Source organism: Abrus precatorius, unplaced genomic scaffold (genome assembly GCF_003935025.1).
Source record: "Abrus precatorius isolate BTA unplaced genomic scaffold, Abrus_2018 Scaffold3, whole genome shotgun sequence".
Taxonomy (NCBI): Eukaryota; Viridiplantae; Streptophyta; class Magnoliopsida; order Fabales; family Fabaceae; genus Abrus; species Abrus precatorius.
In genome coordinates this window covers 682,947-705,795 of record NW_020874373.1, presented here as the reverse complement: position 1 = coordinate 705,795, position 22,849 = coordinate 682,947, and the positions used below count along the sequence as shown (strand labels likewise).

General features: G+C 31.2%; 1 protein-coding gene and 1 pseudogene across 3 annotated transcripts; both read left to right on the top strand.

Annotated features, from left to right (window-relative positions):
- Positions 1 to 1,468: 1,468 nt before the first annotated feature.
- On the top strand, positions 1,469 to 9,374 carry LOC113861310 (pleiotropic drug resistance protein 1-like). Of its 3 annotated transcripts, none has more exons than XM_027494048.1 (23): positions 1,469 to 1,982; positions 2,070 to 2,190; positions 2,273 to 2,361; positions 2,747 to 2,831; positions 2,931 to 3,090; positions 3,194 to 3,270; positions 3,566 to 3,619; positions 3,707 to 3,797; positions 3,911 to 4,212; positions 4,306 to 4,587; positions 4,691 to 5,007; positions 5,136 to 5,296; positions 5,395 to 5,498; positions 5,589 to 5,745; positions 5,845 to 6,017; positions 6,112 to 6,444; positions 6,935 to 7,225; positions 7,309 to 7,392; positions 7,476 to 7,609; positions 7,761 to 7,988; positions 8,087 to 8,258; positions 8,446 to 8,700; positions 9,074 to 9,374. In XM_027494048.1, the coding sequence occupies exons 1-23, from the start codon at positions 1,627 to 1,629 to the stop codon at positions 9,338 to 9,340; spliced, it is 4,293 nt and encodes a 1,430-aa protein (XP_027349849.1). In that variant the 5' UTR covers positions 1,469 to 1,626; the 3' UTR covers positions 9,341 to 9,374. The 3 variants fall into 3 exon arrangements, with proteins under 3 accessions (XP_027349849.1, XP_027349850.1, XP_027349848.1); XM_027494049.1 differs by having other exon boundaries at positions 5,842 to 6,017; XM_027494047.1 differs by having other exon boundaries at positions 5,589 to 5,778.
- A 2,259-nt stretch (positions 9,375 to 11,633) lies between these two features.
- On the top strand, positions 11,634 to 20,998 carry LOC113860781 (annotated as a pseudogene).
- The last annotated feature ends 1,851 nt before the right edge of the window (positions 20,999 to 22,849 follow it).

Genomic DNA, 22,849 nt, shown 5'->3' with positions numbered 1-22,849 from the left:
AGGTAAAGATATTCTTTGTGATCACATCATGAAAACAATCTGCACTCTGATGAGACAAAACAATGAACCTGAGTGAGTGGAGACAAAATGGATATCAAGCAATGATAAAATATTTCTAAGAAAACAATACTTTGATGGGTGCATTAGCAACTTTCAATTTTTTATACTGAGAGTAAGGGGAGGCATAATCAGTGAAATCAGCATGCTAATTTGTTTAATGAAGAATTGATAGTGGATGATAATTGAGGTTATTACACTTTCTTCCAGAAACTTGGAATCTAGTTGTAGAGTGAAAGAGAAAAAGAAAAAAAAAATTGGTGATGTTTACTTGTTAATTGATATTAAATTAGCAAGACTGTAAGCTACTGAAACCATGTCGCAATGCATTACAGCATATGTCTACGATAACATTATAAATTTCTTTTGAAAAAAACAATTGACCAAATATTTTGGGGCAGAAGGTTTAACCATCAACAATTTTGGTATAAAAATTATAGATTATTAAACATGTTTACTAATTTATCATTAAAAAGCTTCATTATTAATTAGTCAATTCAACGGGTTTGCATTTGTATTTTATTTACCTACATTTAATGAGATAAATAGTATGTTTCTTTTAATTTGTTTATTTTAATCGCACAATCAGCAACTATATTTACTCGTTTCATAAAAGCTTTTTCTTTACTATTATCCTTATTAGATGGTCTTCTATTCAAAATAAACAAGTAATTAAGTGCAAATTTTTCATACAAAAGAATATAACATTTTATTTTGTACATACACCGAAAATACATTAAAATTAAATTTTTTGCACGGGTGATCACGAGTATAATAAATGATTAAATGAACTCAAGCTGATTTCTTATATAAAAACTCATGATTATCTTTATAATAATTTTGTATGAATTAAAATCTAATTTTGTAAAATTAGATAATATTGTAAAATTTTACACCAAAAATTGATTGAAAAAAGAATTAAAGCCATTCCTGATTAGTGCGGTGACCCCAGCACCATGCGGGGGAATGAATGTACCCTTCATAGCGAGAAGAAGAATAGATTGTTTTTCAGAAGATATAATCAATGATATCGTTTAGATATTGTTTGTTTATTCCTCCAATGAAGTAGAAAGGGAAATTGTAACAGAACAAGTTTTGGTGTTATAGTGCTAGGAAGCATACACATAGTTGGGCTCTTGAAAATCCTTGGATTGAACCTGTCGTCATCAGTGACAGCTTTCTAATTAGATCCTCTTATGTTAACAAGTAACGTTATAAATTCATGTCTGAGAGTCAAATAAGAATCCATTTTAATGAATTACAAGTCCTCTAACATCCAAACAGTTAAGCCGCCCATGTGTCCGTACCATATATATGATATATCCTCTACCTTTCTATATATATATATATATATATATATATATATCACATGATCCTCTCGTCTCACATTCAAACAAACATAGACCAAGGAACTTGTCCAGTTACCCTATGCTATAACTTTTTAATTGCCAGCAAAAAAATTGGAAAAGAAAAAAAGTGATCACTAGAAAAACTGACAAATTTGCCTTGATTGTTTTTCTTTTTTCTTGTGATTCTTGAAGGTTTGAACTTTTGATTGTTCCTTGGGAAATGGAGGACGAGGGTAGTGTAAAAGCAGGTAGTATTGGAAGCAGTTTCAAAGCAGGAAGCATAAGTTTCAGGATTGGGAGTTCATCAATTTGGAGTAACAGTGGTGCGGAAATCTTTGCTAACTCTTTCCACCATCAAGATGATGAAGAGGCTCTCAAATGGGCAGCCATTCAGAAACTTCCTACTGTTGCACGCTTGAGGACAGGCTTGCTCACTTCACCTGAAGGGTTTGCAAATGAGATTGAAGTTCATAAACTTGGGTTGCAAGAAAGGAAAGGTTTGCTTGAAAGATTGGTGAAAGTTGCTGAAGGGGACAATGAGAAGTTCATGCTCAAGCTTAGGGACAGAATTGATAGGTGAGTGTTACAGTGTCATTTTTCTTGGCCTTAAGAATGCACCACTGATGGATTCTTCTTTTCTTTTTCTTCCTTGCATGATGCCAGAGTTGGAATTGCTATTCCTACAATAGAGGTCAGATTTGAGAACATGAATGTTGAAGCAGAAGTTCATGTTGGAAGTAGAGCTTTGCCCACTTTCACTAACTACATGGTTAACAAAGTTGAGGTAAGTGTAAAAACTTTCAACATGAAGTATATCGACAATTTGAAGGAGATTTAAATATAGCTTCTTCTTTTTTTTTTAAAAGGGGCTATTGAACTTGCTTCATGTACTCCCAAGTAAAAAACAACATGTAAATATTCTCCATGAAGTTAGTGGAATCATAAGGCCTGCCAGGTAACAGTTAATGCAGAAAATGCTCTATTTATTAACACACACCACTGTCAAATTTTTACACATTTTAATAACTTCTCATAGAATCTAAATTGACTAATCTAACTATTGAATCATCTTATATCATTTCTATGATTATGTATATCAAATTTCACATAATTTTGGACATTTGTAGATATGTTATAAAAAAATTAATATTTTACTTATATTTTGAAACTATAATACCCATAAAAAAAGATAATTTTATTAAGTTAATCTATTTAATAAGAGACGGTTGGACTGGTCAATCTCACTTTCTATGAATTTTTTTTATTAATTATATTATATCTCATTTGCGAGACAAAACAATGATTTTTAACACAAACTATTTCCATTTTGTCCGCTTTAGAATGACATTGCTTTTGGGCCCTCCAAGTTCTGGGAAGACCACACTCCTGTTGGCCTTGGCTGGAAGACTTGATTCAAAACTAAAGGTTAAGACATATATTTAATTGAAACATGATGTTATCTTGGTTCTGCTCTTATTTTTGCATTTCGGATTTGTTGCTAATAAGGTGTGACTTCTTAATCAGTTCACTGGAAATGTGACTTGTAATGGTCACGGGATGAATGAGTTTGTACCCCAAAAAACTGCTGCTTATGTCAGTCAAAATGATCTTCATATTGGAGAAATGACTGTAAGAGAGACATTGGCATTCTCAGCAAGAGTTCAAGGAGTTGGGCCTCGTTATGGTTAGTCTACAGGATTGCATTTTTGTTAATAGTTTCATTTGATGTAATTTTAAATTCACAATGAAAATCAACTTTTAACTAACAACTATTCTACCTTCTGCAGACTTGCTAGCAGAGGTGTCAAGAAGAGAAAAAGAAGCAAATATTACACCTGATCCAGATATTGATGTTTATATGAAGGTACCATTGATTCTTAGGGGCATGTTCTTCCAATTTGGCTTGCAGAACTTAGCCTTCCTTTTATACATTTTATGATAAGGTTTCAAAGTTCAAACCAAAGAAAGAGAAATGTTAGCTTTAAATTGCAACAACATATTTGTTGAAACTTGAGAATTCTGTTTCTACCCAAAACACAACGAAAAATATGCTAAGATCGAAGCATTATTTTGAGAATGCATCATCTATTTATTAGTATTCCTAAAAATGAAAAAAGATTGATGATTATGTAGTTGAACTTGTGACTTAAAATGCACAGGCTGTAGCAACTGAAGGCCAAAAAGCAAATTTGATTACCGATTATATTCTGAGGGTAAAAATTCGTTTACTCAAAACATTCTCGTATCATCTTAAAGTCACTTGGTGTTAATTTCTCTTTTGCTTTGCTATATATTTGCAGATTTTGGGACTGGAGGTCTGTGCTGATACTATTGTGGGAAATGCAATGTTAAGAGGTGTATCTGGTGGGCAAAGAAAACGTGTTACAACAGGTAAAACACAAGGTTAATTTAAAAATTTGAACTTAATCATATTTAATTAACTTAATCCATTCATAGTGCAAAAATTATAAGTAAATATGTATATGATATATCCATAAATGCAGGGGAGATGCTGGTTGGACCAGCTAAGGCTCTATTCATGGATGAAATATCTACTGGTTTGGATAGTTCAACAACTTTTCAAGTTGTAAATTCACTCAAGCACTTTATCCACTCTCTCAAAGGAACAGCTGTTGTCTCACTCCTTCAACCAGCACCAGAGACATACAATCTCTTTGATGACATAATTCTACTCTCTGATGGCCAAATTGTGTACCAGGGTCCCCGTGAACATGTTCTTGAGTTTTTCGCTTCCATGGGTTTCAAATGTCCAGAGAGGAAAGGTGTTGCAGACTTTTTGCAAGAAGTGAGTGCGGATTTAACTTATTTTTCTGTGTCTACTAGGCTAAACCAAAATTACATGTTAAATGTAAACATCTAATTTATTATGTTAATAAAGGTGACATCAAGGAAAGATCAAGAGCGATATTGGGCTCACAGAGATCAAACTTACAGATTTGTCACAACCAAAGAGTTTGTAGAGGCATTTCAATCATTTCATGTTGGGAGAAACCTTGCTAATGAACTTGCTACTCAATTTGACAAGTCTAAAAGCCACCCAGCAGCTTTGGCAACCCAAAAGTATGGATTAGGAAAATGGGAACTGTTGAAAGCTTGTTTGTCAAGAGAATATTTACTCATGAAGCGTAATTCTTTTGTCCACATCTTCCAGCTTTGCCAAGTAGGTTTGACTGTTCATTTTTTCATGTTTATGTGCCATGTACCGTGAAGATTAATTATATAATCATATTCATTACTAACTTACGTTTTACAACGCCTTTTAGCTTTCTGTAGTGGCCTTTATTGCCATGACCGTTTTCTTAAGGACTGAGATGCACCGAGATTCAGTGACTAATGGTGGAATATATGCGGGTGCATTGTTTTATGGCCTTCTTGTGATTTTATTGGACGGATTTGCTGACCTTGCCGTGACAGTTTCTAAGCTTCCTGTATTTTACAAGCAAAGGGATTTCCTCTTCTTCCCTTCATGGGTCTATGCTCTTCCTTCATGGATCCTAAAAATCCCCATGACTTTTGCACAAGTGGGGATCTGGGTATTCCTCACCTACTATGTTATTGGTTTTGATCCATATATTGGAAGGTAAAAGAGCTATTAAGTTTTCACCTCATGCTCAGCAAAGTTTGTATTGAGTTTATACCTCCATTCTATTATGTTAAAATGCTACTGAGTAAAAGAATGACATGTATGTATGTCTCTACTTAATGCAGATTCTTCAGGCAATTCCTTCTTCTGTTATTTGTTAACCAAATGGCTTCTGCCTTGTTCCGGTTCATCGGAGCACTTGGTAGGGAACTAACGGTTGCTTTCACAATTGGGTCGTTCGTATTGGCCATCCTTATTGCTATGAGTGGTTTCATCCTGTCAAAAGGTATCTTAATATCAATACAGAAATAAAATAAATTAACCTTAGTCTTTCTTTCATTACACTAATTTTATTATTTTATTTTCTTTGCTTTGTGTTCACAGACAATATGAAAAAATGGTGGTTATGGGGCTTCTGGTCGTCACCTATGATGTATGGACAGAATGCCATTGTAAATAATGAGTTCCTAGGCAAGAGATGGAGACATGTATGTTTTTTTTAATACTAATCTATATGTTCATTTTTGTGCTTGCCATATCAAAATAATATGATATGTGGATTTATTTTCTTATGAAAGGTTCTACCTAACTCAACTACGCCACTAGGAATTGAAGTTTTGAAATCCCGGGGGTTCTTCACTCAGTCAAAGTGGTATTGGATTGGTGTTGGGGCACTGATTGGATACACTATAGTGTTCAATATTGGTTACATCCTTGCTCTCACTTACCTGAACCGTGAGTTTTCTTTCTTCACTTTAAAAATGTTTTGTAACCGAACAAGAGTGCCTATAGCATTTACTACTACTAATATTATTATCACAAATTGGTTAGCAGCAATTGTGCAGCATCAAACTGTCAAATCAGAGCAATCTCAAAGCAATGAGCAAGATGGTGGAAGTATATCTACTAGAAGAAAAGAGGAGGACAGAAGAAGAGGAATGGTTCTTCCCTTTGAACCACATTCCATCACCTTCGATGATGTTACATATTCAGTTGACATGCCTCAGGTAATATGGAAACAAAATAAATAAATGGAAAAATACAAACAGAACATTATTGTTCAAAATATATATTTAGTGAATCCTGGCCCTAAATTTTCAGGAAATGAGGAATCAGGGAGTTCTTGAGGACAGGTTAGAGCTTTTGAAGGGTGTCAGTGGTGCTTTCAGGCCAGGTGTTCTCACAGCACTAATGGGTTCCACTGGTGCTGGCAAAACGACTCTTATGGATGTACTAGCTGGAAGAAAGACTGGAGGATATATTGGTGGGAACATCACAATTTCTGGCTATCCAAAGAAGCATGAAACCTTTGCAAGAATTTCTGGATATTGTGAACAAAATGATATCCACTCTCCTCATGTTACAGTATATGAATCCTTGCTCTATTCAGCATGGCTTCGATTATCAGCAGAAATCAATTCTGAAACTAGGAAGGTTAGTTTCTGAATCACATGTAGAGTATACAATATCTTAGTTAAATTACTTTTTACTTTGATACACAATTTTCTTATTCAAAATTAATGATTTGGCTCCTCTGAAGTGACAAGTATACTTTAAAAATAGAATACGAAATTATAATTGTTGACGACAAAATAGATTTTAACAATTTTATAGTTCATTAAATATGTACACAGTACACGTAATTCATCACAATATTAACATTGAACTTTTCAGTTAGTAGTTATAACTATACTTTTCCTTCTGAAATATGTACAGTGCCCTTTACTTTGATGAAGTCAAATTACAAAATTAATTACCTGCTTCTATGTACAGTTCAACTATTTCTTGCACATTTCACATACACTATCTGTTAGTTGGAGTGTTATAAAAAAAATTGGGGTAAGTAAGAAGAGAGTGGAAACAAAAAATTGATGAATGTTCTATCGGTTTACTAAGTTTGGATATGATCAATGGTTGGTGGCAGATCTTCATTGAGGAGGTCATGGAACTTGTGGAGATGAAGCCACTAAGGCATGCAATAGTTGGATTGCCAGGTGTTAATGGTTTGTCAACGGAGCAGCGCAAAAGGTTGACTATAGCTGTTGAACTAGTGGCAAATCCTTCTATAATATTCATGGATGAGCCAACTTCTGGGCTAGATGCAAGAGCTGCAGCTATTGTTATGAGAGCAGTTAGGAACATAGTGGACACTGGGAGAACAGTTGTTTGCACCATCCATCAACCTAGCATTGATATATTTGAATCTTTTGATGAGGTAAAATAAGCATAAGAAAAAGTGTATCATCTTTGTTCTTATCTATTAACAATTCTCTAATTTTAATTGTCAACTAAATGCAGCTTTTCCTAATGAAGCGAGGAGGGCAAGAGATATATGTGGGACCATTAGGACATCATTCTTCTCATTTAATTAGTTACTTTGAGGTAAAATTCTTACAAAAATTAAGATATATTGAAGTCCATGTCTTGGTAAGAAATTCATTCTTGTGGACACTTTTCTCATGAAGGGAATTCAAGGTGTCCGTACAATTGAGGATGGCTATAACCCAGCAACGTGGATGTTGGAAGTCACAACTTCAGCAAAAGAAATAGAATTAGGGATTGATTTTGCTGAGGTGTACAAGAATTCAGACTTATACAGGTATTTTCTTTTGTTTGAAGTCCAATCAAACTTTAGAACAAGCAAATAATATGCTACGAAAAGTCAAAAACTATAATAATTGTGTTATAAGATGTTAAAAATATGAAATGGTTGTTGAGTTAAATAGGTGCATGCGTCTCATATGTTTCAGGAGAAACAAAGAACTTATCAAAGAATTGAGTGTTCCAGCCCCTGGATCGAAGGACCTTTATTTTCCTTCTAAGTACTCTAGGTCATTTTTCACCCAATGCATGGCTTGCTTATGGAAACAACACTGGTCTTATTGGCGCAATAATCAATACACTGCCCTAAGATTTCTCTACACAACAGCTGTGGCCTTGTTGTTTGGAAGCATATATTGGAACCTTGGCTCTAAAATGTGAGAACAAGTCATCAAACTGAAAACTTGGAAATTTTATTGCTTCAATACCCTTGTTCCTATATGTTTCTAAAAGCATCTTTCCACATCCATTGCAGTAAAAAGCAACAAGATCTTTTCAATGCCATGGGCTCCATGTATGCTGCTGTTCTCCTTCTTGGTATTAAGAATGCAAACTCAGCACAACCATTGGTGGCTGTTGAAAGAACAGTGTTTTATAGGGAAAAAGCTGCTGGAACGTATTCAGCTTTGGCATATGCTTTTGCTCAGGCAAGCAATTTTTTATTTAGAGCCTTTGTCTTTGTTAATTCCCTTCTATGTATATAAATAATTCGATTTTTCTACGTGTATCCAAAGGCATACAGTAAAAATCTATATACAGTATGTGATATAAAAAATGACTGTAAATAATTAACTTTAGTTTCTTACTTTTCTGATCTTCATATTTCATTTTCAGGTCTTAATTGAACTACCTTATGTTCTCTTACAAACTGTGGTGTACAGCATTATAGTGTACTCAATGATTGGTTTTGAGTGGACTGTCACTAAATTTTTCTGGTACCTTTTCTTTATGTACTTAACCTTCCTCTACTTTACCTACTATGGCATGATGTCAGCAGCCATGACCCCAAACACATCCATTGCTGTTATACTTTCTGCTGGATTCTATGAAGTATGGAATCTCTTCTCAGGATTCGTAATCCCACGGCCAGTAAGTTTTACTTTTGATGTTTAATGCAATTTTTTTCATAGGACTTCGCTGATCAGTATTTTTAAGATACTAGTTAAGGAATTAACAACCATTTTATCCTATTAATTTTTTAACTAATGCAATATTACACATAATAAAAAGTAAGTAAAAATATTTTTGTTTTAAATTATAACATTCAATACAGTATTTATGCATTGAATTCTAAAATTTTTGATAAAAACTTATCATTAGAGATGGATTGAAAATCACAAAATAAGTGCATGGTCACATTTTTTAATACTTTTTTTTATACTTATATCTTTTGCTTTTTCATAATCTTTACACATATGACATGACTAATTGATTTTCTTTCTTTTTGGGCATGGATGAGCAGAGGATGCCTGTGTGGTGGAGATGGTACTATTGGGCAGATCCAGTGGCTTGGACTTTGTATGGGTTGGTGACATCACAGTTTGGAGATATACAAAAACACGTTGAGTTTAATGGTAAAAGTACATCAGTGGAAGACTTTTTGAGAAATTACTTTGGTTATAAGCATGATTTTCTGGGAGTGGTTGCCGCTGTGCTTATAGGATTTTCACTAACTTTTGCATTCATCTTTGCCATGGCTATAAAGACGTTTAATTTCCAACGACGTTAAGAATTAATGACATTCAACTTTTTAGTAGGATATTGTAATTGGTGCAGGAAAAGAAAAAGAATATGGATTTATGTATTCTCTTGTTTTCGAATTTTAAGTGTATCATATGCTCTTCGCTTTTATTTATAAGAAATAGTTATCAGGATATGAGTCATTGATTTAACTATTCAATGTTATGAGTAATTTTAAAATATAATATAAATTTATGTATATAATTATTTTTATTTATTTTTAATGAATTAGTTATTTGTTTTTTATAAATAAAATTAGAGTAAATATCACTTTAAATGTTATCTCCAATAAATGTAAATCAAATGAATGAAAATGAAAGCAACTTTGAGAAGGAACAAAAAATAAAATCTGGCAAATCAATATAAATGCTTACCTAGAGAGATTAATTTGAGAATGAGCTCAACAATGGATAATAAATTTAACATTTGAATTGGGTGGGAGAGATTAATCCGGGTATGAAAGTTTATTTAGATGCGTATTTAGAAACTTGTTGACAATTCTGTAGGTATAAATTTAAGGTAGAAGTAACAATTATCAATGTTATAAAGTAAGCGTAAATTCATATTATTAAAACATGAATTCAAATAAGCTATGAATCAAAAGACAAGAATGAATGAATGGGCCCTGAAACCCAAAGAAAAAAAAGCATGATCTTTTAAAAAATGGAATTTATTTTTAAACTCTTAATTTACCTTTAATATTTTTATTTTCATTTTTAAAATTTTAAAAATTTATTATAGATGCTAATATCTTTTCTATAAATTGAATTTTTTCAAATAATTTTACAAAATACTTTTTGTACACGTTAAATAACATATTAATTTAAATTATTTTCCATATTTAAACAAGTCAATTGATCAATTAATTTGAAGACATTAAATATATTTTAAAATATATTATTTTAAATAAATAATTATACTTATTTTAAATTATATTCAATCTAAATTTCATTTGAACACAATTTACATTGTATAATTATAAATAATAATTTTGAAATTAAATTAACTTTAAATTTAAATATTTAATTTATTTTAAAATATAAATCAATTCTTAAAAATAATTGATAATATTATATAAATAATTTAATAAAATTATTATTTTAATTACATTTAAATATATAAAACTATTTTTATTTTCAATTTATAAATGAGGTTAACAAAATAAATGATATATAAATACTTAAAAATAATTTTTAAAATAATCAATAAAATTATATTTTAAGAATTTATTATATTTGAAAGTGTCTATAATTTTTTATTAATCATGATTAATTGAAGAATTAGAAAATTAATAAATATTTTAAAATTTAATTCAAATTTTTTATAATGTTACAAAATTTTTGTCAAAAGCATTTTTAAATATTTAAATTAAATTATAATAAAAATATAACTAATTTAAATATATAAATGAAAAAATAAAAACAGTAATATTTTTTATTCTTAAATAAATTCCAGACAGATAAAATAAGAAGAAAAACTCTAGTGTCGCAACGCACCCTAAATAGTGTATTAAAAAAATTGTTTATAAGTGTCCCTCGAGCATTAGTTAAGAACTTCAAAGTAATTTATTTTATAAAAAATTAAGTTGTATTTTATTAAAAATCATGAGATAAAATATATTTTATATTTTTAACAAAATATTTTTCTTTTTTTACCTTGTTAATCAATGCTTTTACACATTGTTTAAGAGCTAAATTTTAGAAATAGAAAAAAATGAGAATATTTATATAATGATTATCTTTATTTAAAACTTTTTAGACAAAAGAGAAAAGATTTATAAAACCTTTATAACCTCATATTTTAAAGTTTCTCTGATTTGTAGAATTTAGAGTATTAATTAGTATGTGTGTAATAGCCCTTCAATTCTGTTTATAAGAAATAATTATCAATAAATTTTTTAAAATATTAAAAGTAAAATTCACTTTTTATATATATTAATTATTTTATATCCTCATTTATTGGAAGATTTGTATTAACAAGATATTCACCTATTACCTATGATTATAATTTAATTATTTTTATTGTTATATTTATTTTTAAAATATTCTATAAATTGATAATATATAATTATTTTTTTACTAATTTTAATGAATTATTTATTTTATAAAAAATGGGAAAAAAGTATTTATGTACTATTAAATGAGCATTGCAATAAATCCAACCATTCAATTTATTTGTCTTGAAAAGTGGAATGCATTGACCATCCCATGTATGTGTAGATACATATCCCATCTACCTGCCTCACTTTGTGTTGAGGCAAATGAGAAATGCAAATCTGGGAAATGGAAATAGAAGGTGGTGATCAGTGCAGTTTGAAAGGAAGCAGTGGAAGGAGTTTCAGAGTTGATGGTTCATCGCTTAGGAGGACAAGGAACAGTGATGTTGATTCCACCTTCTGTGAGGACGATGAAGAAGCTCTCAAATGTGCTGCAATTCAGAAGCTTCCCACAGTTTCACGTTTGAGGAAAGGTTTGCTTACAACCCCAGAAGGGGAATCCAATGTGATTGACATATACAAACTTGGGTTGCAAGAAAGGAGTGCTTTGCTTGAAAGATTGGTTAGAATTAGTGAAGAGGACAATGAGAAGTTTTTCTTAAAGCTCAGGGACCGAATTGATAGGTCAGAATTAATTACATTAACTGACACAATATGTTCATTGTTTAATTAAGATAAATTCTCATGAAACATAAATCATAATTTAATTTTTCAATATTAAGAAAGTTATACTTTGGAACAAACCATGACTAGCTAATTCATATAAAGCATTATGTATGGACTAAGCTAAACATTAAAAGAAATCCTAACTAAAATCAAGAGTTAATTACGTTGTAATTGTAAAAGGGTTCGTCAAACTCTAGTCCAAAGAGGTTTAATATAACCCGTTACAAAAGTGAAAAAAAAAAAAACAAGAAGAGGATAAAGAGCTTGTTTGTTTTCTATTTTTAAAAATAGCTTTCACTTTTCAAAAGTTTAAAAAAAATTATTTATTAACATAAGTTTTATTTTATTTTCTTCTTAAAAACAGTATTTTAAAATATAAATTTTAAAAATTAAAATAAAAAAGAAACAAAATATTTTAAATTTTTTGAGCTTTTTGTGAGAAAATTCACCTCAAAGTTAATTTATCAAGTTATAAAGATCTAAATTTGTTAAAAAACTAATTTTTTTAATTTAAAGCTCAAATATTATATTTTGTTACGTGAGTTTGGGTTGATCTAGTTGAGTCAAATAATTTTGCCAGCTCAATCCTTATAAATATTGTTACAACATTCCTTATATTACTTTGCTCAATAAATTAATGGTAAATCAATTAAATGAGAGAAAAAAAGGTCAGCCTTATAAATATTGTTACAACATAAATATTGAAATTTGGGCATCAAACTATAATTTGAATAAAAAAAACTTATAAAAAAAATCAGGTGTAAATTAGCTGCAACAGCAAACAATTAAGATGTAATCTTTAAATTGATCTGTTACATTTGCAATAAATTACGATATTAAAGTTGAATGCATCATTTGTCTCTTTTCCATTTACAAATAGAATGCTTATTAACGAATTAAGTGGCTGAAATGTCGTGTCGTGTGTTGCTCAGTCTGCAGCAACTGAAGGGCGGAAAGCAAATCTGTTAACAGATTATATTTTAAAGGTAAAATTCAAACACTCAAACCTTCTATGATCATCATAAAGTCATTATGAAATTGTGCCAATTTATCATTTTATTTGCTTTATATTTCAGATTTTAGGACTGGAGACATGTGCCGATATTGTTGTGGGAAATGCAATGTTAAGAGGCATCTCAGGTGGACAAAAGAAACGTGTTACAACAGGTAAAACAAGCTTAATTGATCTTATTATTGAAATGCATAAAGTTTATTCACCTTAAATTTGGTTTATGTGAGAATTTTAACAATTATAAATCAGCAACTATAGGAGAGATGCTTGTTGGTCCAGCTAGAGCTCTTTTCATGGATGAAATATCTACTGGCTTAGATAGCTCAACCACATTTCAAGTTATGAAATCAATTAAGCAATATGTGCACCTTCTCAAAGGAACTGCTATGATCTCACTCTTGCAGCCAGCACCAGAGACTTACAATCTTTTTGATGACATCATTCTACTTTCTGATGGACATTTTGTGTACCAGGGTCCCTGTGAACATGTCCTTGATTTTTTCGCTTCAATGGGTTTTCAGTGTCCTGAGAGAAAAGGCGTGGCAGATTTTTTGCAAGAAGTAAGTGTTTGTAAATCTATATTCTTTTTATTGGATTTAAGTTACGGCATAACATAAATAATTTTATCTTAAGTGAACTAATAAAGTTAAAACATAATATTGAAAATTATAACAAACTTTTAGTTAATTTTTTATAGACAAAAATCCCATAAATCTACCTGAGATAAGATTATTTAATTACTTTATAGCGTAAGTTAGATAAGTCCTTTTTTTTAACTTATGGTCATTATGATATTATACATGCATTTTAAAAATACAATAATAATAATAATAATAATAAAACAAAATTGTACATAAAAGTTTTGTTTTTACTTAACTGCAGTGTTAGAAGAGAGTGTTAACCTTTTAATTTTGGCTACAATGTTAAAGGTGATATGAGTGAAAGATCAGCAGCAATACTGAGCAAACGAGGAAAAGCCATACAGATTTATCACAGCCAAAGAGTTTGCAGAGGCATTTCAGTCATCTGATGTGGGGAGAAACCTAGCTAATGAACTTGCTACTCAGTTTGACAAATCAACGAGCTACCCAGCTGCATTGGCAACCAACATGTATGGAATGGGAAAGTGGGAATTGTTCAAAGCATGTTTGTCAAGAGAATATTTACTCATGAAGCGCAATTCATTTTACTACATCTTCAAACTTTCCCAAGTACGTTGATTTTAACAAAGGAATTTTTCATTTATTTTCAAAAACTTATTGATGACCAATGTTTCTAAAGTCTTTGTATTATTTTTAAGATAGCTGTGATGGCGCTTTTTACAATGACCGTTTTCTTGAGGACTGAAATGCACCGACGTACAGTGGCTGATGGAGGGATTTTTGCTGGAGCATTGTTCTATGGCAAAATCGTAATTATGTTGAATGCAGCGGCTGAAACTGCTATGACAGTAGGCAAGCTTCCTGTGTTTTACAAGCAAAGGGACTTACTCTTCTTCCCTTCATGGGCATATGCTCTTCCTTCATGGATCCTTAAAATCCCCGTAACACTTGCCGAAGTTGGTGTTTGGGTGTTCCTCACCTATTTTGTCATTGGCTATGATCCTGATGCTGGAAGGTAAAACAAACGAGTTATGTTTTCACAAATTTGAATATCTTCTTTTAAACTTATGTGAGGTTATTTTTATTTGTGTTTAAATAAGTGAAAAAGGGTTTATAAATCTTTCAAAATAATTTTTTTTTAATTTTTTACATTTTGAAGAGTTTTGTATTAACATTCCTTCTTTCTCTCTTATTCTCATACAAAGTCTTTAAGTAATACGATATGATACAGTCATTTACAAAGATACAATCTTTATATATTAAAACTCGCCTGTGATTTATTGCAGAATTCAATTAAATTGGATTTAAATTATCTTATCTTTTAATTAATAAGTAATATGATATGGTTATGATAAAGAGAATTTTTTTTATCAATTTTAATTAATGAGATCTCTAACTAATTAAGGTGAACTTTTATTTAATAAAATTAATTTTCTTTCTCCGGCATGACTTGATAACATGATCCAAATTCAATTAAGTTTGATATTTCTCTCATTAACATAACACAAATATGAAATGAATCCAAATCCTGCTTTGATTATATGTACTCAGTAAAACTTGTTAGGTGATATGGTTTGACTTTGAAGACTACTTAATGCAGATTATTTAAGCAATTCCTTCTTCTGGCGCTTATCAACCAAATGGCTTATGGGTTATTCTGATTTCTTGGAGCAATTGGAAGAGAACTGTCAGTGGCAACCTCACTTGGGTCGTTTGCATTGGCCATACTTATTACCATGAGTGGTTTCATTCTGTCCAAAGGTAAATGAATCTAATTCTTTTACCTTTTTCCTTTTTATTTACCCTTACCTTTCCACTCGTTCCAAAGTTGTTCATTTTGCTCTTAAATTTTTTATTTTTATTTTTACATTTTTTTTGAAGTATTGACGTTTTTACATTATTCTCATAAGCTTCTCAAATTTAATTCATTTAGTGAAAAAATTATATCTTTGTGAAACACTTATTATTATTTTTATACTAATTTTAGATCTCGTGTCACATGTAATAAAATATTGAAAGAAAAAAAACAAGAAATGTGAGAAGTACCAAAAAAGAGTAATAATATTTTCATACTCAAGAATTCATTCAATCCCTCTTCAGACCTCCTTTTGTTTCTTTCTTTTTTTTATAAACACAAAAGTTTCATTAACTAAGCACTAGAAGTGCTTAACTCATGTATACAAGTATTAAGCATTATATAATAAGTCTCGCATTGACAAACCATAACCTTAGGGAGTGTAAGCATAAACCTGAAGTGATGTGATACAAATAAATTTTTTCACAACTATATTCAATAAATCCACTTTAATATTTCTCCAAAATATAAATTATTTTCTGGATCACTAACAGTACTGTTTTGCTTTATATATGCTAACAGACAACATTAGAAAAGGGTGGATATGGGGCTTCTGGTTATCACCGTGGATGTATCGGCAAAGTGGCATAGTGAATAATGAATTCCTAGGGAAGTCATGGAGACATGTATGTTTTTCACTAATCTATATCTTCATTTTGTTCTTCCTTAATTATAACACACAAACTATATATGATGTCTTTATATGTTCCCATGAAAGGTTCTACCGAACTCAACAAAACCGCTAGGAGTTGAAGTTCTGAAATCTCGTGGGTTTTTTACACAGCCCTATTGGTATTGGATATGTGTTGGGGCATTGATTGGATGTACGATAGTGTTCAACATTGCTGACATCCTTGCTCTCGCTTACTTGAACCGTGAGGCCTTCACCTGAATGTAGGGGTGTCAAATGGATGATTGAATAAATTTTGAATTGAATTGTTGTGGATGAATAAAAATTAAATTATTAATTCATTTTGATGTATTATGCACGTATTAAAAGAAATTCAATCCATCTACAATCTATGTAATAAACATCCATCAAACTCATCTATAAATATTTTGAATTGCTATCCTTTACTTGAATGTTTTATAGCCAAAAGAGAATCTACAGTACGTATTATATATAATATATTGCATTTGTTTGTGCAGCAATTGAGAAGCATCAAGCTGTTAAACGGAAGGAATCTTTGAGCAAAGAGGAGAATAGTGGAAGCACATCAGTTGAAACTAAACAAAACAAGAAAAGAGGAATGATTCTTCCTTTTGAACCACATTGTATCACCTTTGATGAAGTAACGTATTCTGTAGACATACCCAAGGTAAAATATATAAACAAATGGAAGTTTTTATTGCTAAACATTAATGAGTTTCTATTAAATCCTTGCACTAAACTTAATTACAGGAAATAAGAGAACAAGGTGTTGTTGAGGATAAGTTGGTTCTTTTGAAGGGTGTAAGTGGAGCTTTCAGACCAGGCGTTCTCACTGCACTTATGGGCATAACTGGTGCTGGCAAAACAACTTTGTTAGATGCTTTCTGGTAGAAAAACCGGAGGATATATCGGTGGCAACATCAAAATTTCTAGCTATCCAAAGAAGCAAGAAAAATTTGCAAGAATTTCTGGATACTGTGAACAAAATGACATCCACTCTCCTAATGTAACCGTGTACGAATCCGTGTTCTATTCAGCATGGCTCCGATTGGCTGATGAAATTGATGTAGAAACCATGAAGGTTGGTATCAAAATCTAAGTTTCCTTCTACCTCTCAGTTTGCTGGCCTAATTCAAACATCACGTACTATTTTCGTGTTGCCACTTTGCTGCTTCCCTTGGCTTTCCTATGGCCTTTATTAATAGTTGCAAACTCACTTCAATATATAGATTTTTCTAGTTTAGTTAATTATAGTATACCTTTATTAATAGTTGCATACTCACTTCAATATATAGATTTTTCGAGTTTAGTTAATTATAGTATTCCTTCCTGCTTGTGCCTATCCATTTGTCTTGGCTAACATGTTTAAGTGGTTTACTGTTTTTATGTGCAACACTTTTTCACACCACTTTCTCTCTTCAACTTTTCACGCTCTCATTCTTAAATCTTGCTTTTTCTTTTCTATCACATCATCTATCACATTTTCTTATTTTCTATTCTATTTTTTTCTTCCTATATTTCTTTTCTTTCATTCATTCTACACCCTAAAATTGGATGTCAGGAACATATCATTTTTGTTTACATGTATGATATTAGCTGTTGACCTGTTTTCAGTTACATTGCATCCATGACAGGTGTGGCATTAATTGAATATTGTAGCAGTTCTCCTCATTGTTAGTTGTTGGACTCAAATTCATAAATATATTATTACTTCTATTCGTATTTATCCATCTATATATATAGAGATAAAAAAAAAAAATTATAAGCTAAAGAAAACAATTATTTTGTTGATATTCATTGCCGAGCTTTCTAATGTATCCTTTATTAGTGGATCTCTTTTATCCTTTGTTAGTGGATCTCTTTTTGACTCTGGACTACTCAAATATTATAAATATTTAATATGAACAAAAGGAGATTAGTACGAAAATAGTAACAAATATTATCTTAAATATCTTTATAAACAAATAAATAAAAATAAAATTCTTCTTCTTTCTTTGAACAGATAATAAGAATAGTAGTATATTGTAGCTAAATTCTCTTATAAGTAGCTGTATATAAAAAATAGTTGAAAGTTTTGCAAAAGTTAACAAGTTTGGAGGTGACTAATGGTGGCAGATGTTTGTTGAGGAAGTCATGGAACTTGTAGAGCTCCCAATAAGGCAAGCAATTGTTGGATTGCCAGGTGTTAGCGGTTTGTCCACAGAGCAGCGCAAAAGGTTGACTATTGCTGTTGAGTTAGTGGCCAATCCTTCTATCATATTCATGGATGAGCCAACTTCTGGTTTAGATGCAAGAGCTGCTGCTATTGTCATGAGAGCAGTTAGGAACATAGCGGACACTGGAAGAACAATTGTCTGTACCATTCATCAGCCCAGCATTGATATATTTGAATCCTTTAACGAGGTGAAATAAGCATAATAAAATATTGTAGCAATTTTATTTAAGTTTGTTTTATCAATAAGGCTAACACCAAATTATAACTCATAATTTATTTTGTCACATACTCATAATTTCTTATGTGGCTCACTAAAAAGAGTGGACTCATGATTTTTTGTTTGTTTGTTTGTGAAACTACATAAAATTTGATTAATAATATTTTTTGTTGGGAAGAATATCAAATTTTCTCTTATTTTATTCTATTACCAAGTTTCTAACTTTTTTTCAATGAAATGTAGCTTTTCCTAATGAAGCGAGGAGGGCAGGAGATATATGTGGGACCACTTGGACGCCATTCTTCCCTTTTAATCAAATACTTTGAGGTAAAAGCATTATGATAGTTTTGGAAATTAATAAAAAGACCGTATTTTACTATCCTGATATTTATCTTAGCTAAATTTTCACGTGTACACACATTTTTGTCTTGAAGGGAATTGATGGTGTGCACAAGATACAAGATGGGTATAACCCAGCGACATGGATGTTGGAAATCACGACTTCAGGGAAAGAAATGGAATTGAGCATTGATTTTGCCGAGGTGTATGAAAATTCAGAGCTATACAGGTATTTTTACTTGTATGAAGTCTAATCAAACTAAAGAACAGGAAAATAAACTGCTAGAAAAAGCAAGTAATGGCAAAAGATCACAAGAATTTTGTTGTTAGCCATTATTTATATATAGTTTGCTGATGTGAATGTGTGACATTTCTTTTAGGAGAAACAAAGAACTTATCAAAGAATTGAGCACTCCAGGACCTGGTTCCAAGGATCTTTGATAGTTTTTAGTGTGGGTGAGATGAGTAAGATAATTCAAATGTGTTAGTAGGAATAGTTGAAAATAGTAGTTGAAGAAGTTTTAATAAGAGATTCAAGAGATGGAGAATTGATGTCTTGATTACTTTTTCTTCATTACATTTACAATGAGGTAGCATGCCTATTTATGGGCATCATCCACCATTTGGTTTAATATACTAGAACTATCTAGAAACTTGAAGATTTACAATATTCTAGAACTTTCTCTAGAAGTATCTACATACTAGAAGATACAATTAGTTTTTCCTAAATTGTTCTTAGTATTTTTTCTAGACTATTCTAGAAATTTGTATCAATTTCTAATAATCTTTATTTTCCTTCAAAGTACTCAAGGTCCTTTGTTACACAATGCAACGCTTGTTTGTGGAAACAACTTTGGTCTTACTGGCGCAATCCCCTATATAATGCCATTAGGTTTCTGTTCACAGCTATTGTCTCTGTTATTTGGGAGCATGTTTTGGAAACTTGGCACCAAAACGTAAGATCAAACTAAAAACTAGAAAAGTTGAGGCCTTCAAACTTTTGCTTCTACTTGTTCTAAAAGTTTTCACATCAATCAAATGCAGTGATATGGAACAAGATCTCTTTAACGCCATGGGATTTTTGTATACTGCTTGTCTACTTATTGGTGGTAAGAATTGTAATTCAGTGCAGCCAGTGGTGAGTATAGAGAGAACAGTGTTTTATAGGGAAAAAGCTGCTAGAATGTATTCATCTTTGGCATATGCTGTTGCTCAGGTATATAATTAAGCACTTATTTTCCTCTATGAAAATAATGTTCTCCTCACTGCCTATTTTTTCTAATCTTGAATTTTTTCACCGCAGGCTCTAATTGAAATCCCTTATGTTCTTGTACAAGCTGTGGTCTATTGCATTATAGTTTATGCAATGGTTGGTTATGAGTGGGGTTTCATTAAATTTTTCTGGTACCTATTCTTCATGTTCTTCACATTTCTTTCCTTCACCTATTATGGCATAATGTTGACAGCCATGACTCCAACCCTACCCATTGCTGCTTTAGTCGCCGCTTTGTCCTCTTTATTGTGGAATCTCTTTTCAGGATTCACAATGCCACGACCAGTAAGTTTTATCTTATTTTTATCGTTATTTAGTGCAAGTTTGGTTTAAAATTGAATAGATTTAATTTTGAGCAAATTAATTTTGACCCGTTAAGTTTGGTTTAAATATGGGCATAACTTAATTTGAAGTATACATTTTTATTGAAACGTGCATTTTTCATTGAAAAAATTGAAAGAATTATTTTTGTAACCTTAAAACAAAGAAGTCTATGGCCATGTTTTTTCTTTTTAATTAGCATAGGTACATAAATAAATAATTTTTTTTTCTTTTGGGCATGGATTATTAGAGGATCCCAATATGGTGGAGGTGGTACTACTGGGCAGATCCTCTAGCCTGGAGTGTGTACGGATTGTTGGTTTCTCAGTTTGGAGATATAAACAACAATATTGACTTTAATGGGAGAAGTATTCCAATAGAAGACTTTTTGAGGAATTACTATGGTGTCAAGCATGAACTTTTGGGAGTGGTTGCAGCTATGGTTGTTGGATTCGCTGTACATTTTGTATTGGTTTTTGGTTTGTCTATCAAGATATAAGTTCCAAAGTCGCTAAGAATGTCACTGAAATAATATATATATATGCACACACAGGGATAGCACAGGATAAACGCTGACCTTACTGATTTTTCGATATTTATCAATTTGTACGTGTATCGGTTAATTGTACTTTTTATTCAAAAATTAAGTTATTGAATTTGATGTAATATTTAGGACAAACTTGTATATTCAGAATAACTATTTTTTTCAGAAAATATTCTGTACAATAGTAATAACGGGGTTTGAACCTATAATCTCATAAAAATTACCCACTTGCTATTTCTATTGCTGAGATGTTTGAGAGACAATCTGAGACACTTCATTAGAAACTGCAAGCCAATAACGTTGCACTGCATTATGCAAATGCTTTCCAAACTTAAAAGCTGGGTCCTAATAGTGTCAGCTCAAAGACAGTACGTTTTGATTGCAAATCCCAACTAATGGAGTCAAACATGAAAACATATGGTGACCACCACATACATTAACCAATATCAACTAAAAAAATAAATAAATCTTACAATTCTGGGGACTAGGGAGACTCTCCCACAAGACCATATATTAAGTCTCATATTAAAACAAAAAATACAGTTGGCAGGCTTGTGCTCTAACTACATGTTGATTCGATTGCACTTCCTATCCCGGGATCGATGGGGAATATAAAATTCAAACCCAAAACAAAATTTAAAAAAATGGACATACTTCAGAGAATCATGCTAAAGACTAATGAGGTTGGTTTTGTATATGTTACTTATTTTTGAAGTAAGGTTTTAGATTCAAATTTAGTATATAAAAAAAATGTTTGGATAACTAGTCCAACCATATCGTGGATGTTTTTAGTTTGATCATGATTGTCTTTCATGAAGAATATGTATAGTTTAGATATAAAAAAAAAAAGTTTGCTAAAAGAAAATTAGCTATCATCATATTTAGAAAATTGAGCTTAAAATCCAGAAGCAATGAGTGGTTAGTTTTGCCAATCTGATGAACCAATAATTGGAGTTTGAAAATTGAGCTGAAAAGGTAACATGTAGATTATGTGGCTTCCCCTCCCACCCTATGCATTTAAAAATCATATACAACAAAGCAAATTGCTGTGCAACGTATGGTTTTCATATTGAAGAACACACATGTTATATCTCTGCTTTTGTATGGTACATCGATCCCCATATGTTTTGACCCTTGAGGATTAAAAACGTAAATTATGGACACCACATATACAAAGGTTGTAAGGCCATCTCCGGCGGCCGTTTTACATTTTCTTAAAATGATATGCGAAGCATTGCATTTCTTCACCCTTGAAGCACTCTGACGTAGTATTTACATTTTCTTTAACAGAAGATGCATTCATAATATAAAGAATAGTTTATTCTCTTGTGTGATCTCATCTCTATGGCAGCACCTCTATCTGTTGTGCTTAGTTCTTAGAATTTTTTATTATTGGAGTGAATTTGAGTTTAAGTTGCTTAATGCTGATGTAGTAATGTAAGGACCACAAAACACATATTTCAATACAAAAAAAAACACTTTCAAAAAATCTCCATTAAAGATGCCCTAATATATTCAGTATTTAAGTTATTAAGCCAAACCACTAATTACATTAACTAAAATTGAGCTCAAAAGCCGAAAAACCATATGGATGGCTTGGAGGAAATATCACATGCTTTTAAGATTCTTAACATAAATTTATTTTTTAAAAATTTTGGTAATATCAAATAAGTTCTCCAAAGAAAAGACAACAAATCTCCCTTTAAATCTTTAAAAATATTATTTGATATTACAATATTTTAAAAATAATATTAGGTAAATGTACATGGACTAAAATAATTTGGTATTTTCTAAATAATTATAACT